The sequence below is a fragment of the Ahaetulla prasina genome, chromosome 4 (genome assembly GCF_028640845.1).
Source record: "Ahaetulla prasina isolate Xishuangbanna chromosome 4, ASM2864084v1, whole genome shotgun sequence".
Classification (NCBI taxonomy): Eukaryota; Metazoa; Chordata; class Lepidosauria; order Squamata; family Colubridae; genus Ahaetulla; species Ahaetulla prasina.
The window spans coordinates 59,878,492-59,901,866 of NC_080542.1; the positions used below are offsets into that span (position 1 = coordinate 59,878,492).

The 23,375-nt window shown below is 36.5% G+C and overlaps 1 protein-coding gene across 4 annotated transcripts in view; it reads left to right on the plus strand.

Annotated features, from left to right (window-relative positions):
• The window catches only part of INVS (inversin), an 89,238-nt gene that overhangs the window by 24,607 nt on the left and 41,256 nt on the right, over positions 1-23,375 (plus strand). For all 4 annotated transcript variants that reach the window (XR_009154868.1, XM_058180644.1, XM_058180643.1 and 1 more), the window contains exons 4-6: positions 18,287-18,460; positions 20,157-20,324; positions 21,742-21,922. Coding sequence is in view for 3 of the 4 variants with exons in the window: in XM_058180644.1 (XP_058036627.1) it covers positions 18,287-18,460; positions 20,157-20,324; positions 21,742-21,922 (523 nt within the window). In the remaining variant the exon portion in view is untranslated. The remainder of the gene's footprint in view (positions 1-18,286; positions 18,461-20,156; positions 20,325-21,741; positions 21,923-23,375) is intronic.

The window sequence follows — 23,375 nt, forward strand, 5'->3', positions numbered from 1 at the left end:
TTTATTATGTGAAACAAAAACATTTTGAATTTGCACATAAATCTGGAAGATGGCTGACATAAATTAAGAAATGAAATAGAAAAAAATATATGATACAGCAAATCCATGAAGGTGACATGGTACTAACAATAACCTCATTAAAATATTCTTTTATAACCTTCATTCCAATCTTTACAAGAAGCTGGAACTTGATATGCAAAAAATAGGTAATTATCTGCAAAGTCAACTCTTATCTAAACTTTCACATGTTCAGAGACAATTATGAACAATCCAGTAACTGCCTTTGAAATATCAAAAATTTAAAAAATGAAAACAGGTAAAGAACTGGGTCCCAGATGGACTCACAAGTCAGTATTATAAATATTTTGAGGACCAACTCCTACAGCCATTAAATGGTGTACTACAGAAAGCAAAGGTCCCTCAAACCTTGAAAGAAGCCAAAATTGCGCTACTACCAAAGGAGGGTCAAGGTGTTCTAACAAACTATAGACCAATTTCATTGCTAAATAATAATTTTTGGTGCAATATTGGCAGAAAGGTTGTAGAAGGTTTCACAGGCATATATCCAAAAGATCAGTCTAGCTTTTTGTCACTAAGACAGTTAAGAGACAATGCAAAATTTGAATATTATTGAATCATTAAAATACTGTAATGAGAAACAAGCAACTCTAATAGAAACAAGCAGCTCTAAAAGCAGACATTTTTAATGGACACTTAACTAAACCATGTGAAATTCAAAAGGACATGAACCAAGGATGTCCCTTATCTTCTTTGTTGCTTGTATTGGTGCTGAAAGTTTTGAAAAGGAATGTTAGTCAGGATGAGAAAATATCAGGAATAAATATAAAAAAGCATTTTTAATTGGGAGCATTTGTCCATGACTTATATTTTTGCAAGATCCAAAAGCTGACATGGAATACTTGATGAAGAAACTAAATGACTTTAGAGTTTTAGCAGGCTTCAAAATAAACAAACAGAAAACAACAATGCTTGTTAACAATATGACCTCTCAGGACTATGAAATATTGACCAAAAAGTTGGGCTTCAAGGTGGAGCAAAAGGTGAATATATCTTGGGATACACTGACAAGTACAAATTCCAAGTTGTTTTAAAACAATTTTGTTCTTCTGTGGAATGATATCAAGATGGGATGAACTGCAACTATCTATAGATATTTCAGACTTTACCAATACTTATGGTAAATGGACTGACATTCCATTTAAACAATGGCAAATGAATATTTCTAAGTTCCTATGACAAGGTAAAAAAACCCCCAAAAGTTAGATATAAATTACTGCAAGATGTTAAAGAAAGAGGAAGTTTGGGTTTACCAGATTTGAAATTGTACTTTGATTCTTGTTGTTTGAGTTGGCTTAAACAGCAGGTGGTTCTCCACCCAAATCAAGAGGTCACTTGATTGGGAGGGGCATGAATCAATATTTGGATGGCATGCCTACTTATTGTATCATAAGGTTAAAATACATGTTGATTTCAACAGTCACTTTTTTAGATGTGCCATCCTAAGGATTTGGAATAATAAAGTAAGGTTTTCTGTGAAGATGCCTCTTTGAATATCACTCCAGGAAGCTTTCTTTAGGGGAAAAAATGGTGGTAAGGCAAGACTAGTGGACTGATGGTCAGATAATACTTTTTAATCAGGGTGAAACTAACCTGAAATCCGAAGAAGAATTGGACATGTCTTTCATTGGTCTTTATATTTACAATTGGAAAAAAGGTTAAATTAGATAAAAAGGGTCATGGATTTGACTCTGCAAAAAATGAATTAGAAACTTATTGTGTTTTAATAATGAAGGCTTATAAATTCAGTTCAATTTATTGAAATTGAATTTGGAGATGAGTACAGGTAGACCTCGAGGTATGAACCTAATGGAGTCTGCCCATTAGATTCGTAAATAAAAAAAATTGTCAAATGAATCCGACTCAATTTTACAAATTTTTAAATTCAAATTCATTAATTGAATCAAATGGCTCATTAAATGAATGACAACCTGGCTTACTTCCCACCTGGCTGCCAATCAGCTGTTTCTCCTACAGCAGAAGAAGGAACTAAATTGCCTACAAGCAGGCTCTCAGAGCTGTCCGTTTGCAGTTTTAAAAAGAACACTTGCTATTGATCAGCTTAAGGGTCTTCAGACAGCTTCCCAGACATATTTTATTTATTTATTTATTTATTTATTTATTTATTTATTTATTTATTTATTTTGTCACAACAGTATATATAAGCATAAGCATGAAAATAACTATATAATATATAAGCATATATATGAGCATAAGTATGTAATAACTATATTAATTGGATATAATGAAAGGAAACAATAGGACAGGAACGGTAGGCATGTTTGTGCTCTTATGCACACCCCTTACAGACCTCTTAAGAATGGGGTGAGGTCAACAGTAGAGAGTTTTTTGTTAAAGCTTTGGGGATTTTGAGAAGAGACCACAGAGTCAGGTAGTGTGTTCCAAGTATTAATAACTCTGTTACAGAAGTCATATTTTCTGCAAAATAGATTGAACATTGAGTTTAAATCTATTGTTTGCTCTTGTATTGTTATGATTGAAGCTGAAGTAGTCTTCAACAGGAAGGACATTGCAATAGATGATTCTATGAGTTAAACACAGGTCCTGTCGAAGGCGGCGGAGTTCTAAGTTTTCTAAATTCAAGATTTCAAGTCTGGTGGCATAAGGTATTTTGTTGTATTCAGAAGAATGGAGAACTCTTCTCGTAAAATATTTCTGGACACGTTCAATTGTATTGATGTCTGAAATGTGATATGGGTTCCAGACAGGCGAGCTATATTCAAGAATTGGTCTAGCAAATGTTTTATAAGCTCTGGTTAGCAATGTAGTGTTTCTGGAGAAGAAGCTACGTAAGATTAGGTTTACAACTCTTAAAGGTAGAGTGGAAATTACATAACCCCTGCTGGCTACAGAAAATTGCATTGTAACTCCGAACAGCATGGCAACTCACAGAGTTAAAAATGGTGGCCACTGCAGCAGTGACTGAATCCAAGTCACATGGTACAGACCCCTGTTTTTAATCGCATTTTTGAATTTCTAACATGAGTACCCTTTCTAAATAAATTCGTTCTAGTGAAAATTTGCTAAAGGAACCCTCTGGGACAGAGGTGTCAAAGTCAAGGCCCTAGGGCTGGATTTGGCCCATGGGGTGCTTAGATCTGGCCCGTGTGCCCGCCCTGGAAACAACAAAAGGCTGACCTACGGTGCCTCTGCCAGTGAAAACTGAGCTCAGGAGGGTCACACGTAGCCCGGCCGACCTCTGTTTTTGGCCGCAACAGCCTCCTGCAGCCCTCTGCCAACAAAAATGGAGCTCAGGAAGGCTGCCTGTGCCTGCCTAGGCTCTGTTTTCAGCCACAACAACCTCCTGTAGTTCTCTGCCAGTGAAAACAGAGCTGAGGTGGGCCACGCATGGCCTCCCTATGCTCCATTTTTACTGGCAGAGGACTGCAGGAGGCTGTTGTGGCTGAAAACAGAGCCTTGATAAATGATGTCGAGCTGGCCACACCCGCCCTGGCCACGACCATGCCCCCTGGCCCCCTGAAGTCAAACACAATCCTGATGTGGCCCTCAATTAAATTGAGTTTGATACTGCTGCTCTGGGGGATTATCTGTATATGAGGCATTGTATGATTCAATGAGCAAAGAATTTCAGATATAATATAATGCTTGAACAATGGGAAAACGTAGTTTAAAATTTGTATTTAAGTTATAACTTAAAATAATTTTTAATAAAGTTTTGTACCATTGATAGTTAACCGGAAATAAATACACAAAAATGTATAAAGGTACTTCATATGTAATTATGTATGTTAGAAGTGTAAATGTAAAGAAGAATTTTTTTTACTATCTATGGTGGCCCTGTGATAAAGCAAAGAAATACTGAAGTAGTATTCACATCTTAATACAGAAGATTTCTAAAGCGAATATAAAGATAAATCCAGAGACTTTTCTTTTAAACTTAATGAATAAAGAGCTTGAAAAAAACGAAACTTCGACATTATACATGCAGTGAGCAGCAAAAATGCTCTATACAGAAAAATGGAAAGATATTTTAATTCCCACAATGGATGACTGGCTGCAAAAGCTATTTGAGTCAAAAACAGTAATTGTGATAGGGACCTTGGAGTCCTAGAGAATGGTCTCTTAAATATGAGCTAGCAGTATGTGGCAACATTGGTTGTATAAATAGAGGCATAGATTCAAAATCACATGAAGTATTAGTACCTCTTTATAAAGCCTTAGTAAGGCCACACCTGGAATATGCATCCAGTTTTGGTCACCACATTACAAAAAAGATGTTGAAACTTTGGAAAAAGTGCAAAAAACAACTAAGATAATTAAAGGCCTGAAGACTAAAACATATGAAGAGCAGAAGCAGGATTTGGGTTAGGCTAGTCTAGAAAAAAGGACGACAAGAAGTGACATGACAGTATTTTAGTGGGGTTTTTTTTTTATTTGCATTTATATCCCGCCCTTCTCCGAAGACTCAGGGTGGCTTACACTATGTTAGCAATAGTCTTCATCCTATTTGTATATTTATATACAAAGTCAACTTATTGCCCCCAACAATCTGGGTCCTCATTTTACCTACCTTATAAAGGATGGAAGGCTGAGTCAACCTTGGGCCTGGTGGAACTAGAACCTGCAGTAATTGCAGGCAGCTGTGTTAATAACAGACTGTCTTAGCAGTCTGAGCCACAGAGGCCCATAAAGAGGTTGCCATAAAGAGGAGATCTGGTTATTTACCAAAGCACCTGTAGGCAAGACAAGAAACAAGGAGAGAAGCACCTTGAATTAAGGAGAAACTTCCTAACAGTGAGGACAATTAACCGATGGAACAGCTTGCTGTCAGAAGTTGTAGGTGGTTCATCACTGGAGGTTTTAAGAGGAGACTGGACAGTCACTTGTCTGAAATGGTATAGGGTTTCCTGCTTGAGCAGGGGGTTGAACTAGAAGACCTCCAAGGTCCCTTCCAGCTTAATTTTGATTGAGTTAGTAGAGATGGCTAAATTGACTGCTTTAGTTAAAGAAAAGAATACAACTTCTTTTCTACTTGGAAACAATTTTTGAACTTTGTGGTGGAGATGAGAAAAAAAATGAAACCTTGACTTTGGGTTTGCTGATTGGATAGATTTGTTATTATAGAAATAACTAATATATATTATTATGTAAAAGCAAAAAGTTGAGGTTGTATGTTATTATCTTATTCTACTGTTCTAAAAAGAATTAGAAGAGCTTTTCTTTCTTTTTCCCCTATACTTTTTCCTCTTCCCTTTTTTCTTCCCTTACTTTTCTTTTCTTTTCCTTTTTCTTTGTATTTTATAGTTTGCAAAACTAATAAAATAATTAAATATGAAAAGGAAAAAACTTTATGGGGAATGAAAGAATAAACAGGTTCCTGACATACTTGGATGACAACTTTGTCATATAAAACATAGAGGAGGGAATTAGAAGGAGAGTGATATCAACTTAATTCTTACTGATAGGAACAAAATCATTCAGGGAATAGAAGTTATAGGAAATTTGGGCAAGGCAATCATGTTATGCTTGAATTCACCATAATTACAACCACAGGGAACTGAATCAAGTCAAACTACTATTTTACCGTGTAATTAATTTCTAGGCATTCTTCTTTGCAGTGGTCAGCTAATATTTGGAATGACTGTATTTTATGTATTTTGAAACTGATTGACATCAAGCAGTATTCAACAGTTTTTGAAACATCTGCTGGGCCAAAAAGTTTGGTGTTATTTATTTAAATTCTGAAATTCCAGTAGTTATATCCAAATCCTTAGATATGTATGAAATGTATCTTTAATTCCAGTAATTTTTATGTACACTCAAGTAAGAAAAGCAAATGCCTATCCAAATATTTTAAACGACAAATTCCATAACCAAAATATCTGAAAAAAGAATACAAGAATAATAATATAACTTGAAATAGTTGTGGTTTCTTTGATTACTTTAGATTTCTCTGTTACAGTGCTTTGATATAAATTCTTTGCTTTTGCCTTTACAGAAGAGTTTTTAGTGCAGAAAATTGTAATGTGACACATGTAATTATTGAACCATACATTATTATGTTAAATATTCTGTTATTTGCAATAAGCAGCTAGTTGGGAAATTAATTTTATCAGCTTCTTTTTGAGCTGAGGGGTATGAGTGCAACCTAGTGGAGAAATGAGACATCAGCATTTGCATGTCTAGAATGTTTGTATTGACAAATGATAGTCTGTTATTGACATCTGTATCCCTTGACAGTACATCCAGCCTAGTTTACCCATGGTGGTCAAATGCCTTAATTTTTCTGGCCTTTAATTTAGTCAACATTGGAGCACATTTTGAAGGGATAAGAGAAGGAACTGATTCAAAAGTGTCAAGCTTCAACAGCAAAATTGTTAGAAACGATCAAACTGTCATAATGTTATGATTTGTTCATTTTTATACCATTTATTAGCCTTTACTTGTTGTGCCACTGGGCCTCTAGGGCAGATAAAGTGCTGTCTAATTTGGGAGGTTTGCTTCTGTCAGAGTGGCTTCCAGAGAGGAGGTGTTAGCTGCAGTGACAAATAATCAATAGCTGTCGTTGTCATGAGGAACATGAGTAGTTGGGCCTTTCATCTAGAGGATTAGAGGTCTAATTGGATTGAGAATAGGGAGGATGGGCTGTTGTGTAACCCCATCAGATCTGTGTAGCTGTCAAATGTCAGTGTTATTCATACTGAAAAGGAAGTGAATGATGTCTTTCACAGCTTGGGGGTGTAATTCAACAGAAGCTTCTGAGAATGTAATAGAGAAAATAAAATCAGCAAATATATGCTCTGACCTTTTACAAATATATACATCCATGTTGATATATCTGTTTCTTTATATAGCTATCTTATCAGCTGAATACTATTCAGACTGGCTATTTATGTTTTCAATAAAATGTCAATTACTCTGATAAGAATTTTAAATGTGAAAGATTCAATGAATAGATAGCAATAATCATAAGAATGAAAAATGTCTCCATAAATAATAAATAAAATATGCATTAATTGTTTGCAAATGCACACTCCCTACAGAAAAAAAATATTCTGATGCATTAATATAAAATACATGTAGAATTCTGCATCATTTCTGGTATTCAGACTTTTTGATATACCTAAAAGAAATCTTTATTTTCATTATTATTGAGTCCAATCTTAATAAAGAAATAATCTGCTGAGAAAAATGCCTAAGTAGGTTTATGATTAGTAATATTATGCAGACATTGGTGGATGAGAAATTGGGAAACTTCTATGTATGAATAGAATAGAATAGAATTTATTGGCCAAGTGTGATTGGACACACAAGGAATTTGTTTTGGTGCATATGCTCCAAAACATCTTTATGCATTATTTCTTTATGCATCTTCCTTCAACCTCCAATTTAAGATATAACATGAAATAGGATTTTCCAAGAAACAAATTGAAAAATAAATATGATCAGTTCTCTGAATAGGAAAATGTTGTATTTTATTAACAGTTAAACAGTTTTTATTTCTAAAAATATACAATAAGTATAAATGGTGCAATAAACTTCAGCCTATACAAGTGTTAAAAAAGAAGGGAAAAAAGTCTTCGCAACAGGCTCCGTCCACCAGCACCAAGACCTGTCACATTCGTTTGTGGTTGAAACCAATGTTTTAGACATTGCAGTTGTAGTGGTACTTCACTCCAGGAATAGGCCTCTCTGGCCCCTGGACAACTCTTCCCCTGTGCTTATTATTCATGCAAATTAAATACTGTGGAATGAGTGAATGCCCTACTGGAGCAATATCTGTGCTGCTTTGTGAACATTCAACAAGACAATTGGGTGGACTTGTTGGCTATGGTGGAGTTGCATACAACAATGCTCTGCATAGGTCCGCGCAGATGTCACTGTTCATAGCCACCTGTGTTTTTTCCCTTTGGCCCCATTGGACTCTCCAGTACTGGCTGCCACAGATTTCTTGCAGGAGCTCCAGGTGGTGCACCAGCTATTAGAAAAATCATCTGGACTAGTCCAAGGAAGACTACAAAAAGTTTGCAAATCTCCTCCAGCAGGCCATACACTTCCCTCAGGATTCAGCAGTCTGGTCTCAGTTCTACTTGGCATCTTCGGTCTGTGAGCACGTCCCAGAAACTGGAACATTGATTCTTGGAACCTTTCCCAGTAGAGATGGTCACTAACCCTGTGGCCTACTGGTTGATTTTGCCTGCCTACTTTAGGGTGTATCTAGTCTTTCAGTTGTCTCTTCTCAGTTCCGCAGCACCTGCCACTCCTCCTCAGACTGTGGAACTGCCACCTGTTCAGATATTAGTCCAGGGATAGCTGAAATACAAAATTGTTGTCCCTCGCCCGCCCCCCTCTCCGCAGCCGGGCCCCTCTCATCTCCTGTTATCTCAACCAGAGACTGATAGTGCAGACGAATGGCCTGGCATGCCTCCAGCCCCCAGTCCTGGCACCATGCCCGGACAGACTGAGCAAATAACACCCCCCCACACACACAGCGTGTGAGCATGAGGAGCATGAAGCCAGTCACAAGCTAGAATTGCCGGCAGCTGGAGGGTGGACAGATCCACGCTTCCGGAGAATGGAGAGGCGATGTCAGCAAAAGGAAGGGAGGGGCAGGCCTGGATAAGTGCTGAGTCATGGAGCCACGTCCCATGGCCTATATAAAGGATCTGCTTTCTGGCATTCTTTGAGTGAGGCAAAGTCTAATCTGGTTGCTGAAGTCACACCTTGGATTCCTGCCTGTCCTGAGAACTCTGACAGGACTTTGGCAAAGCTGCAGAGGCTTCGTGGCCACGTTTGAAACAGACTTTCCAGACCCGAGCATCAGAGGAGGAGTGGGACACGACACAAAATAGAGTCTAACATGAACTCTCATTTCTGAAGAGAGTGCTTCCAGTATCATGTAGACTGGAAGGGCTATGATCCTGAGGACATGTCCTGGAGGAGGCTGAAACTATGCATGCCTTTGGGTTGATCCATCTGTTCTATCACCAGTAACCACAAAAACCTGGTCTGCAGGGCCCTGGGAGGATAGGTCATGCTGGGGAAATAGTGTGATGACTTCCCCAGATTCTTCCTCAGATGCCTCTCCAAATACTAATTTGGAAAGGTGTAGTTTTTATTAGAGATCAAATGCATACCCAGTAAATGCATACCCAGAACTGAAATTCACACGCCCAAATCCCTACATTATGTTTTCCCTTCCTTAACTGCTTTTTATTTCCCACCCCACAGTAATCAATTAAAAACTTGCAAGCCATTTTCCTAACAGTCAGTTAGTTCAAGGGTGCTCTGGTATGCTGCTCCCTTCTTCCAGCTGGGTGACCTTAAAGCAGCTTCTCGAGACAGTATAGCATCTACTTTCTGTTTCCCAAGCATGATTCCGTTCATCCCCCTTCTCCATAATCATGTCAGACTGTCACCATATATCAGCGAAGCACAAGCAAGCTTCTGCCCCCTTTGAAATAATGCGCTAGTCGGGAAAAGGAAAAGAGTTAATAAGTAACAATTCAGTGAAGTTTATCAGGATATCGGTCATGAAACACATGTTGGACTATCTGTTTGGCCTCAGAAGGGAGAAAATTTTTCCATAAAAGCAGGTATTGGAGTTTGCCCTTATGGAAACACCAAAATTTCTTTCACTTCAAATTGTTGCTCATGTTCAATGAGATTTGGTGGAGGAGGGGCTTCTGCAGGCGATCGTAAGGGGAAGAGATTTGCTAGTTTAACAAGACTACAATGGAAAACAGAAAACTTAAAAAACTTTTCTAAGGTTCTTTGGTAATTTAAGTTCAACAGTCATCAGGTTCATAATTCTAATGATGGGAGAAGGAATATGAATTTAGATGCAAGCTAAATTCTTTTTCAAAGGTTGTCTAGACTTTAGATACTTGTTGGACAAATGAATTACATCTCCTATTTCAAACTTCTTCTCCTGTGATCTCTTTTTGTCAGTATATTTCTATATTCTTCCCATGCCTGATCCAAAGCCTGGACAAGTAGCTTGCAATTTTCATCCACCCTATCAGGGAGTGAAATTTAGATGGCTCCCATGGGAGTTCAGGCATGGCTATAAAGTCTCTGCCAGTTGCAACTTGGAAAGGGGTAAAATCAGTGCTGCTATGCACAGCATTATTATATGCCACTTCTGCAAATCGGAGCAGGTCAACTCAATAATCTAGCTGATAACTGATATAGCATTTAGCCTTTGGCACTTTCACACATACACACACACGCACACAATGTGCGCACACACGCACACACACCATTCCAAGTTTGAAGACTTTTATCCACAAAGGAAAGAGAGGTCCTTCTCCTCAAGCCCAGGCATGATTGACAGTTTGCCAGCTCAGATGTGGATGAAAGTCCCCAAGCTTGGAATGGTGCATGTGTGTGTGTGTGTCCATGTGTGCGTGCATGCAGCACATTGAAGGAGATATCCTTCTCCAAAGCCCAGATATCCAAGCATTATCATTTCTCTGTCTGGTACCTCTCAGCCCAGGCAAAGCAGGAGGTGCAGGGTGACGCTTCTGTACATGGAAGCCCAGAGGAAAAAGTCTGCAGGAAGGAGTTTCTTCTGAGTCTAACTTCTGCCTTGACAGATCTCTGGAGAGGAGGAGGAGGAGGCAGAAGAACTGCACAGGAGAGGCTGACCAGGCAAAGCAGGAGGGGAAGGTCTACACAAAGCAGGTCCAAAGGCCCAGGAAAATGAGCTTGATAAAGATAATAAATACAGCATATGTTTGCCATGAATGTTTCCAAAAAGAAGGGGTTGACTATGGGACAAATTCTCTATTTCTGATAACAGAGAAAGAAATGTCATAGATGGGCAAATGAAATTAGTCAAATCAGGAAAGGAACTAGGAAAATGGTGAGGTTGTATCTCAAGGCTTTAGTAGTCCATTGCATTGGTATTGTTTTAGTAGTCCATTGCATCAGAAAGCAAGGGTCCCAGAATTTCTTTTAACAAAATTTATTGAAGGGTAATGGAAAATTTATAATTGGTTTTAGTTTGTTTTATCTAAAAGATTGCTAAGATATAATTAGTCTTTGGGTTAAAACCATTCATTAAATGACTGTTCATGTTCATGACTGTTCAGATGGCACTGAACAACTTATAACTGGTCTATGAGGTTGCACCATTGCAGCATTCCCATGGTCATGTTATCATGATTCAGGTACTTGAGCAACAACTCACAATTATGAAGGTTGCCCTGTTCTGTGGTCGCATAATTGCTATTCGTGATCTTTTCTGATGGCTTCCCAAAAGAAAAGTCAATGGGAAAATCTTTCACTACTAGTCAACAAGGTACCATCTATGCTATATCTATGCATTTAGTTTTTTCTTGCCTAAGTGTAGGATCTTACTTTTCTGATCACTGAATTTCATTTTGTTAGATAGGCCCCAGTATTCCAGTCTGCCGAGGTCTTTTTATCTTGAATATGGTATGACTGACAAAATCCCAGTATTTTGGGATTGCCAAAGAAGAGTTCATGGCAGTAAGAATAATTATGATTAATGGCCACAAACCAATATCAGTACAGGTGGTTTGTTTCTGCATTTCTGCTTGTTTTTCACTCTGCCACTGTAATTTTTAATAAAAATAATTGAGCTGTACCTGGTTCCCAGACTGGGAGATCCAACTGCAAAACATGCAAGAACTTATATCTGCTTAAAAATGCAGTTCCTAGCTTTTGGACGTTAATCAAAATCCCTATCTTTTGTCTTTTTAGCTTATTTAACTAATTGCCTGAACATGTTTTGACCATAAGTGCAGTCTGGTGCTATTTTTTTTTCTTTTTAAGAATAGTTTCAATGGCTTAAATCAAGAGGGAAAGGGCATTTTGGTCTTTTGTAGCATTAAGTTGAACTAAGAAGGAAGGCTTAGATGCTCTGATTCTAGTTCAGTCATCATTTAGATGCATAGGGAGTCAGGGAGGGATGAACAGGCACAAGTCCTTAATTAATTTCTGAATGTATGAGATCAGCACTTGAAACTAATCAATTAAGAGCTCTGGGAAACATTCCGATAGGATATTTGTATGTAGGCAAGAGACTTGAAGGCAGCCAAGGAACCTGACAAATCTTTGTCTATCTTGTCAGGCTATCTGACAACCAGGTGGCGTTGCTCAGGCAATCTTTCCTTTTACCCATCATATATTATAGCACTCAAAGAGCTGAAAGTTCAGGCTCTTGCTTGACACCTCAGAACATCTGTCAGATGGGCCTATTTTAATTGGGAGAATTTTGAGAGACATCAGCTCTCAGACCTACTGGTGCTGGTTGTCTCTTTGGATATATTGGTGCTTGTACAAGTAGTTCTCAACTTACGACCACAGTTAATTCTAAAATTTCTGTTGCTAAGTGAGACATTGGTTAAGTGAGGTTTTTTTAATTTATTTGAATTTATATCCCGCCCTTCTCCGAAGACTCAGGGCGGCTTACACTGTGTTAAGCAATAGTCTTCATCCATTTGTATATTATATACAAAGTCAACTTTTATTGCCCCCAACAATCTGGGTCCTCATTTTACCTACCTTATAAAGGATGGAAGGCTGAGTCAACCTTGGGCCTGGTGGGACTTTTGCCTCATGTTACGATTTTTCTTGCCACATTTGTTCAGTGAATCAATGCAGTTCTTCAGTTAATAACATGGTTGTTAAGTGCATCTGGCTTCCCCATTGACCTTGTTTGTCAGAAAAGGTGTTAACATGACCCTCGGAAACAGCAACCATCATAAATATGAGTCAGTTGCCAAGTATCTCAATTTTGATCACATGACCACAGAGATGCTGCAACAGTTGTAAATGGTCATAAGTCACTTTTTTCAGTGCCATTGTAAGTTTGACAGTCACTAAATGAACTGTTGTGAGGACTATCTGTACTTACCCTAGGATCCTCAAACTCAGCATTTTAGGGATTATCACAAAATTACTTAATTTCGGCTGAAGATCACGATGTGGTTTTCCCTATATAAAAAGTACAGTTACGTTTTTTTGGTCCTGCATACAGGAAGAAATGGATAAAAAATAAATCCAATGAAAGTTGCCTTCCATCTCTGTAGAAGGTGACACTTTATCCTTTGTCCTTCCCTGCTTTATGAGGCTTTCAGTACCATTGACGATGATATCTTTCTGGAATAGCTTCAGTGGTTGGAAGTGGAGAGCACTATATTCTCCTTGGTTCAGTTCCTTCTTCCCAGGTCCACTTTCAGTCAGTGTTGATTGAGAACAAGAGGAGCTCAGATAGTTACGGTCGCTCAGTCATGCCCACCTGACTGCAGTGAATTGTCCCATTCCCCTGGCAGAATTGCAAATTGTCTGCAAGTTATGCCCATTCCTAGATCGACGTATCCTTCTCATAATCACCCATACCCTGGTCACCTCACACTTGGACTATTGTAATAAGCTGTACATGAGGCTGCCCTGAAGAATATCCTTTTATATATATATAAGTTTTTTTATTTTTTTCAAAACAGAAAAAACAAACAATATATTTTTTCTGAAAATTGGCAAAGTCAAAATTTGTACCGCTTTTAGTTTTCTCCAACACAAGTAATATATTTCACTTGTTGCCATTGTATTCTTTCTAATTTTTTGTTTTATTTTCCTTTTCTTTCTTCTGGTATATAAACAATATTATCGTTTGCCCTAATCTTTAATCTTAATCGATTTTCTTCCCCCCCCCCATTACTTACAATTATATATATTAATATTCAAACAATTTTACATATAACCCATTTCTTCCTTTTTTTCATTTTCTTTTTTGTCAGCTTTCTGAATACTACAATCAAATATAGTACTACAATTCACTTAAATATATAACATTAAAATCATTCAGTTCTGTTTCTCAATTCCAACTGTTTTTTTAAAAATAAACCCAATTTTCCATTCCTATTTCAAATACATAATAATCATCTTATTGAAATATTTTTCCATTGTTCCCTTTTCCCAATATAATATAATTTCAAATATTTTCCCTAGATTCCATTACAATTATAGATATTCATACAATTTTACATGGATAACCCATTTTATCCCTTTTTTCCATTTCTTTTTTATCAGCTTTCCAAATACTACAATCAAATATATTAGCTACAATTCGCTTACCTATATAATATTAAAATCATTCAATTCTGTTTCTCAATTCCAGGTTTTTTTTAAATAAACCCAATTTTTCATTCCTTTTTAAAGTCCCTTACTCTCCTAATTTGCCTTGTATTTCCATCTGCTCTCCTCCTTTTTCCCTTCTTCACCTTTCTTATTTTACCACTGTAGGTCCCTGTGTAATCATTTGATTTTTTTGTATTTTGTGTCTTCCCCTCTTCTTTCTCTCCCCATCTCTTCCCGTCTCTATTTTTGTCATTGTTAATCCCAATGTAATCTTTAAAGGTCACATTCATTTCTAATCTTTTCCTCTTTCCTTTTCTTCCCTTTATTTGTTTCCTTTTTTCAGTTAATTTTCTCCTAACTCCTCTCTTTTTTTCATTGTTATTCTCAACATAATCATTTAACTTTTATAATCAATGTCTTTGTCTTTAGTACTAATTTCTTGCTTCTCGTTCCTGGTTTCTTTGGCCACTTGAGTGTGTTCTAACATAGTCTCTAGTTCATTAGGCTTAGGTTTTCCATGCATCATTATAATCATTTCATTTAATTCCAATTTGAGTGATATATGCATAATTTTAATCATTTCAGTTAGTTCCTGTGCCATTTTGTTGTTTCGGGGTTGTCTTTGTTCCAAGTTTAAGTTTAATTATGGTCCACATTCTTTGGTTGTTGAGATCAAACAGCTTAAACGAAAACAAATCCTCCTCAAAAGTTCCTACCATTGTTATCACTTTAAGAATTTTTTTCCAGAATTACATTGTAATGTTTCTTTCTGTCTGTAGATGTCTCTCTCCAATCCACAATTCCAATCAATAAGCTAAGAAAATTTATTTATTAAATCCATGTTGCCAATATTTGCCAATTTCCATCTTCTTTTTAATTTTGTATTCCCCAAGCCCCAATTTTAAATCCAGTTCCAAATCCAATTAAAAAATTTCTGTTGCAGGGCTTTTTAATTTTAATTTTTTCTTTGTTCTTCCTTCAATGGTCAAAAGTTTTAAAGTTATTTCCAATCCTCTTCACAGCTATTTTGGGATTCTTTTTGAAGAGTTTCCTGAAGCTGGTTAAAAATGCCGTGACCTACACAGTTTCGCATACATTCAGATTTGCACATGTATCACTTCTTTTGCGGAAGCTGTATTGCCAAACACAAATATGTAGCTTTGAATTTTCGATCTCAATAAATAAACAAGTATAGTGCTTTTTTTTCAATTAAAAAAGTTTTTACAAAAAAAGCTTTTCCCCCTCTCCCCTTTCCCCCCTCCCCCCCCAACTTCCCGGAACAAACACAAGGTATAGTTAAAAATAAAATGAACATATGCTAAAAAATTTCCCTCCTAACTCAGTTATACTCCTACATTTTTCAACAAATCCTAACCTTCCCCAATGCAATCAGAAATAATACATCCTAATCATTCAAAGGCAGTCTGATATCTCTTCGTCTGATATCTGTTTTGAATATAGTCAATCCATTTTTTCCATTCATTTAAGTATCTTTCTTGCATATTGTCTTTCAAAAAGGCTGAGATTTTTGCCATCTCAGCCAAATTGGCAACTTTCAATATCCATTCTTCTATTGTAGGTAATTCTTTTTTCTTCCAATACTGTTCTATCAGTTATCTTGCCGCTATTATTAGATTTAAAATCAATTTAGTCTCAATTACTGTACAGTCTGTAATAATTTCCAGTAAAAAAAATTGCGGCAGGAACTTTATCTTCTTTTTCAAAACATTTTGTAAAATCTACCAAATTCTTATCCAAAAAGCCTTAATATTCTTGCAAGTCCACCTCAAGTGTAGTGCTTTTTGACTCACTTGTTTAGTTGAGTTTTCTTTATCTAGTTTTAGGACATGTGGAGAACAGTTCATGTTTTACATCATATTTGTGCAGAAATACTGAACATTCCAAATTTTTAAGTAGCACTGTGGATTTTCAGTTTTGACAGTTTTCTTTTTTCCAGCACAAAGAAATGTTAGGGGGGAAATCCTAAAAGCAAAGAAACAAACATTTTATTTTTAAACAATCAGGATATTTTCTTCCTATCCATCAGCAGAATAAATGTCTGACCAAGATAAAATTTTCTATACGAAATTTGGTAAAAGAAAGATTGAGTTTGGAATTGGGCTAAACCAGTGGTTCTCAACCTTTATAGTGCTGCGACCCTTTTAGTACAATTCCCCACAATGTGGCGACCCCTTTAATACAATTCCCCACGATGTGGCGATCCCAACCATAAAATTATTTTCATTTTGAATTTATCGCGCCTGAAGCCGTATTGGCTAGCGATCTGAATTGCTTGCGATTGCCTTGAGGACGGAGGCATTAAAGCGGAGACTCCTCCCCTATTAAGTTAATCATGCCTGAAGCCAGATTAGGCTAGCAATTGGGAGTGATTGCAGCTGGCTTGAGAGGGAGACATCAGAGCAAAGATTTCTCTCTTTTTTAATTCATTGCGCCTGAAGCCGAATTCGGCTAGCGATTTGAAGAGCCTGCAGCTGACTTGTGGAGTCAACCATTGGAGCGCGATTCTTTGACTCGCAAGTATACTTCCCATCTTTCCGATGTTCTTAGGCGACCCCTGGCAAATCGTCATTTGACCCCCAACGGGGTCCCGATCCACAGATTTAGAACCGCTGGGCTATACCCATTGAGGTTGTACAAAACTACAACAATAGTACACACCTATGGGAGACAGTTGAAAAACAATTCAAACTGCCGCCCTGTGCTGTATTTAAAACTTTTTTCCTTGTCTTTGTGCGTTTCCAGTCATTCTATTAAATGAACTTTAAAGAGATTGCAGATAGTCTGTACACCTTGGCAACTGATATGGTTCTCCTGTTTCCTTAACATTGGTACCTGCTTTACTTCCATTGCACTTATTTGCACCATTTCTGCCTTGATTCTCTCTTCATTCAGTTATATTTTCCAAGTGGAATCACCGGGACCTGACGGATTATATCCCAGAGTTTTGAAAGAGCTGGCAAATGTTATATCAGAATCATTGTACTATATCTTTCAAAAATCCTGGAGCATGAGGGAAGTACCCGAGGATTGGAAAAGAGCTGATGTGGCTCCCATCTTCAAAAAAGAAAAAAAATCAACCAGGAACTATAGATCAAATCAGCCTAATATCAATACTTGGGAATATACTGGAAAAGATAATCAAAAAACAGAACCGTGAATATCTAGAAACAAATAAAGTTACAAGCCAGCATGGGTTTGTAAAAACAGATCATGCCCCCTCCCTTCGCCAACTGATGGCCGAACGTCAACAAGACATCAAGCTGAAGGTGGTGGATCTGACACTTTTATAGATAGATAAATAAATAAATCTAAAAAAATTAGACAAGACTATTTGAGAAATTGTCATCTCCAATAACATCTGCCTATCCCACATACTCCCACAGAGAGCATATGCGCCATGTTCCTTCTTTTAAATATAGAATCTAGGAAGTGTACCTTTTTCTATTCTCTGGGACAATGTCCCTTATGACATATGGCAAGCCCCAAGCACATGCCTTTGGAAATCTGTTAACACCTAGCTGTTTCCCTAAACATTAAGGTCCAATTGAACAAGGGTCCACTATTGTTTATTTTGTCATATGCTATGTTGTGATTTTATTTATATTTGTTAATTGTTATGTGGTGTTTTTCTCTTTTGATTTATTGTTTATTTTTTATGTGGTTCACTGTCCAGAATCATATTGAGTCGGGCGACCTTCTGAATCAAATAAATACATTCTATGTATCTATGTGCATGTATGTGTGTCTACACACACCACACACACACACACACAGTCATTTTTCCTAATGATTACATTTCAAAAGTGATAGCAACTTTCAGTTATGTACAGTGGATATAAAATGTCTATTCTTATGCAAACATGTTATTGTATGCTCTTTATTGTTATTTTTACCTGTAAAATATTTCAGGTGATTATTCAATTCAATATTACAATTATATTAAATTATATATTGCTATATTAAAGGTGGAAAAAATTCTGAAGTGATTTATCATAATCTATTTTTGGTAGTTTAACAGGAGTGTGCATTTTTTTTTAATTCTCTAGCTGGATTTAACTTCTCTCTTTTCCCTTCCCTCTTCCATTAAATTATCTAGGGCAATTATCGCTTTATGAAACTTTTACTTGCTCATAGAGCAAACTGGATGAAGAAGGATTTGGAAGAAATCATTCCTTTACACCTAACTACCCAGCATAAGAGTCCAAAGTGCTTAGCTTTGTTGTTAAAGTATATGGCACCAGGAGAAGTAGATACGCAGGACAAGAACAAGGTAAAAAATGTTTGGTAAACAGAGCTATCTATTTGAGAATATTCTAACAAGACTTTCTTCAGAAGTTTAACCATAGCAATTTATGTAAAAAAGCTGGTCTATTTTGATGGAATTCATTTGATCATTTTTATATTAAAATATATCTAATCTAATCTAAAAATCTAGTCTAATCTAAAAAGAATCATAAATCTAAATTTAAAATCTCTAGAGAAATCTGGAGTCAGTATGTTCTGAATCAATTTAGTCTTTTCACAAATAATGCAAAAAATATTAGCTAGCAAGAAATTAATACTTTGCACTCCATTTCTGCCACTGAAATTAAAACCACTGAAGATTATATGTGCAATTGGCTATAGTCCTGTGCTAAACAGAAATTTGCTGTTTTGTGTTAGCTAAGAACTTATCTTAATTATTTTCAAGCTCTGAAACTTATAAAAATAATTGTTATCTTTAAATAATTTATTTCTATCATTTTAATTTATTATTTTTTAATAATTACAAATTTCCTGAAGAAATCTGTTTCAATGTTATACTTTGTCAGAGTTTGTTGGCGCACACAGTCAGACACAATTACATGAACTTCAGCAGGATTCAGATTACATAAAAACTTCTTTATATACAATACCATACAGGAGAATTCAACATACAATATCAGGAACACAGAAGCAATATTCATAGAAGCAAGTCATTAGAGAGTAGAGAGATATAGAGGCAAATATATTGTACAGAGGCTCCATATTACAGAAGCCAAACCAACTCTTATATACAGTTCAGCAAGTCAATGCCTCGTCCAGACTCCAAACTGTCTCTTATGGCCCTATACAAACAAACAGGCCCCATTGGTTGACCTGCTACCATGTCTATCCAAACAGTCCTCTTTGGCTGATCTATTCCAATCTATGAATATTCATACTCTGACATACTTTTTATTATCTTTTTTCACTTTATATTTTCCCTTTCCTCTTAGATGCAGGTTCCTACCTTTTTCCTTAAATACACAGCAAAATGTATTTGGAAACTCGGAATTGGAAAAACAATGCTTATAGATTCATGGCACACTTTATCTGTGTTCTTTTAACAAGAACTAATGGTTGAAATTTTGTGAGCTTGTCAAATCTTGAGAGATGTCGATGAACTCTGAAACTTTGTGACATTTTTGGTTGGATTGCACATTGCAAGCTTTGGTATGTTATTTGACTCCTTGCATCTTCCCAGAGAAGTCCATATAGGTTTCTTGGCAAGACTTTAGAAGTGGTTTGCCGTTGCTTTCTTCCTGGGGGTAAGAGAAAGTAATTGGATCAATTATTGGATCATTCCAGCTGATTTCATTCCATTACAACACTAGAACTCGGTCTCCCAGTTTGTAGCCTGATTTTCAGTATCTTCATGAACCACCAGAGTTTCCTAGATCACAAATTGGGACCATTTGGTTTAATTAAGAGCAAAGGAGATCTAGCTAGCTATTTTTCCATAATTTATCCTCACAACAGCAACCGTATGAGATGTTAAGAGCTCACCCAGGGTCATCCAATAAACTCCAAAGTAAAGTGGAAACCTGAACCTGGGTCTCATTTGTCCCAATCAAACACTTTAAGGTATATTACAAAGGCCTACTACAACTATATTGTTGATTTCATTTGCAATTTATTTCACTTTGGATTTTTAAAATATATTTTTTGTCTACTCTTATTCTCAGCAAACCGCTCTTCACTGGAGTGCCTATTACAATAATCCAGAACATGTGAAAATTCTTATCAAACATGATTCTAACATTGGAATCCCAGACATTGAAGGCAGAATTCCACTTCATTGGGCAGCTAATCATAAGGATCCCAGTGCGGTTAATACTGTCAAATGCATTTTGGTATGATATTTTTCCCCTCAATGTTGGTTATATGTTACACAAAAAATAATACTTAAAATTCTATTTTATTTTGCAGTAATATCCATTTAGAATATTGAATAAATTTCTGAATATTTATCTTTAGCTGTGAAAAGAAAAGAAAATGGTTAATAGTTGGACTTGGCTGTGAAATTAGACAAAGCTATGCAAATGGCTGCTACATTCTTTGTTGTCTCATAGTTTAGAACTTGATTAAATGAGCTATATAATAAAAGATAGACTTATTAAAGGCTACTTGGTAAATTCCAAAATTGCATTACCCTAAATCTCAGAATTTTATAACTACCAATCAAGCACCATTCAAACAATTTAATGAGTACCTATGAAAGACAGAAATACATTGTTAAATACAAAGTTCCTAAATATCAAAATAGATATTTATGGAAGAGATTTGGAATTCTAATATGAACAAAAATATTTTAGCTGAAATTATTGCAATAGTAATAACAACAATACCAGCATTGACAAATTTTGTACTAGTTTTTTCTTGATTTTGGAGGGGCTTGTGCAGGCTAATGGTAGAAATATCCAGTTGATCTCCCATGAATTTCTCTTCCCATCTTATTTTTATATTTTATCCCCAAATCCTATTACCAAAAATTTAGCTATTTTGCCCTAAATTTCAGCAGCACAATTTTAGCTCACTTTTAGGGGGAGGAATGAATATGGAACACTATGACAATTCACCACAACCAGTTTGCCATATCCAACCTGCCACAACCAACTCCCCACAGCCAACTTGCCACAGGACAACTCGCTGCAGGACAAGAGTTACACTAGTATCAAAGAAATGGTGGAATGGAATCATTAAAGAACGGATGCAAAAGGAGCAACATAATGAAATGTGAATGGCAAAAATTAAAACATTTTTTATTTACTTTAAATAATTAAATAGAATTGCTAACTTGTCCCACAATGAGTTGTCTTGCAGCGAGTTGCCTGTGGTGAGTTTGCCCACTGCAAGCTGGCTGTGGCGAGTTGGTCGCAGTGAATTTGCTGCAGCAAGTTGGCTGTGGCAAGTTGTCTCATTCCCACACTCATCTTTCTAAAGGTATTTCATTTTCATGTTTATCTTTATTTTTGCACAAAAAGCTTTTTAAAAATGGCAACACCAACACCAAAATTTGGCAATTTGCTACCACATTTGATACAATTTCATGTTGTTGGGTTGCCTACCACTGCCTTAAGAAATAAAATGTAATTTTGTTCTAAAGAAACTAGGAATTTAATTACCATCAGTAACGTATAGTTAATAATTTTTAATTAAAATGGTGTCTTGCTTGATTTACTGCTTGAACTCCAATAGAACTTTTTAAATATCTGTTGCCATCTCTAAAAATTGACTGTATCTTTTTAACTGGCCTTTTTATAAAACCAGGATGCTGCTCCAACTGAATCTCTGCTAAACTGGCAAGATTATGAAGGACGAACTCCTCTCCATTTTGCAGTTGCTGATGGGAATATAGCTGTTGTTGATCTGCTGACTTCCTATGAAAGTTGCAACGTGTCTTCTTATGATAATTTATTTAGAACACCACTTCACTGGGCAGCTTTATTGGGTAAATTATGAATAACATAAATTCTTAACCCTTTTGAGCATATTTGTCACCTAATTTTGTGGAATATTGTTTTTCCCAGTTAAGAGGGAAAAACTTGAAGTAAACAAAAAAATCATGAGATCAACTTATACATTATATATATAAATGAATGAATATATACAGTATCAACTTAATACATTGATTTATGCAGTTCAATCTACATTTAGATCTTGTGTTGGGTGTAGCTTTCAGAATCTTCCAAGACCACAGACAGTCATTGTTTGTTCATACTATTTACCTAATATTAATTTAAGAAATATCCTCCGAAACTTAGAGGTGAATTGCTCTCTATCTGTTGTGGGGCTCCATGTAGTCTATAGACATAGTGCAAAAATAGCTTGGCCAATCCCCGTGCTGAAGAGATCTTCTGTCAGAGGACAAAATGCACCTGCTTAGAAAATAAATCAGTCAAACACTGATGGAATATGTAATTACTATGAATGGAATAGATGTAATTACTAAACAAATAAGAAACTGAAATGATAAAGGTAAAGGTAAATAGAAAATCGGGGCTGCTAGAATACCATTCTAGATTAAATTGAAAAGGGAAACGAGAGGGAAAGGAAGAGTAGAGAGAGAGAGGAGGGGAGAAGAGAGGAAAGGAGAAGGTGAGATAGAAGAAGAGGAAAGGAGAGGAAGAAAAGGGAGGGGGAAGAGGAGTAGGAGAGAGTGTTAGAAAGGGAGGAAGAAGAGGGGGAAGGGAAGGGAAAGTAGGAAAGGGAAGGAGAGGAGGAATGAAGAAAGTAGGAAGAGATGGAAGAAGGAAGAAAAAGGGAGAAGAGAAAAGGTTGCGGGAAAATAAAGGAGGGTAAATGGTAAAAGAGCAGCCCTGAACAACGAAAAAGGAAAGTAAAAAGATAAGGATGAATGGAAAACGATGGGTAAGAGAAATATGTTTATGAGAAATAAAAATAAAAACTTTATTAAAAAAAAGAAAAAAAATCAGTCATCACCCTTATAACAGTATCCCCAGAACTTTCTGGAAACTTCACAATAAAACCAATTGATATCTCTCTCCAGGGTGCTGAAGGCTCTGCCACTGGCTGGAGGAGTCCAGGGGTGTTCCCTTGTTGTTGTTTGGCTGAAGTACAGATGGGGAAATTTGCCACATATCTTTCAATGTCTTTTTTCAGAGATGGTCACCAAAAGTGCCTTTTGATTTATAAAGTCTTTACAAAATCAAAGTGTCCAGTGGACTTGGAGTTATGGCTTTTTCCCAGGACCAAGTCTCTGGCTTTCCAGTACATATATTTTAGATCCCACCCAGGCCAGTCTACCTTGAATTAAACAAATGTTTCTATGACTTTGAAACCGTTTGTCGTTCTTCATTGCAATTTTAAGTGTGGCTATCACCTCATTGTCAATTTGTTGGTTTTCTTTCGCCTGCACTTGTGTAGTCACTTGAGTCACCAGT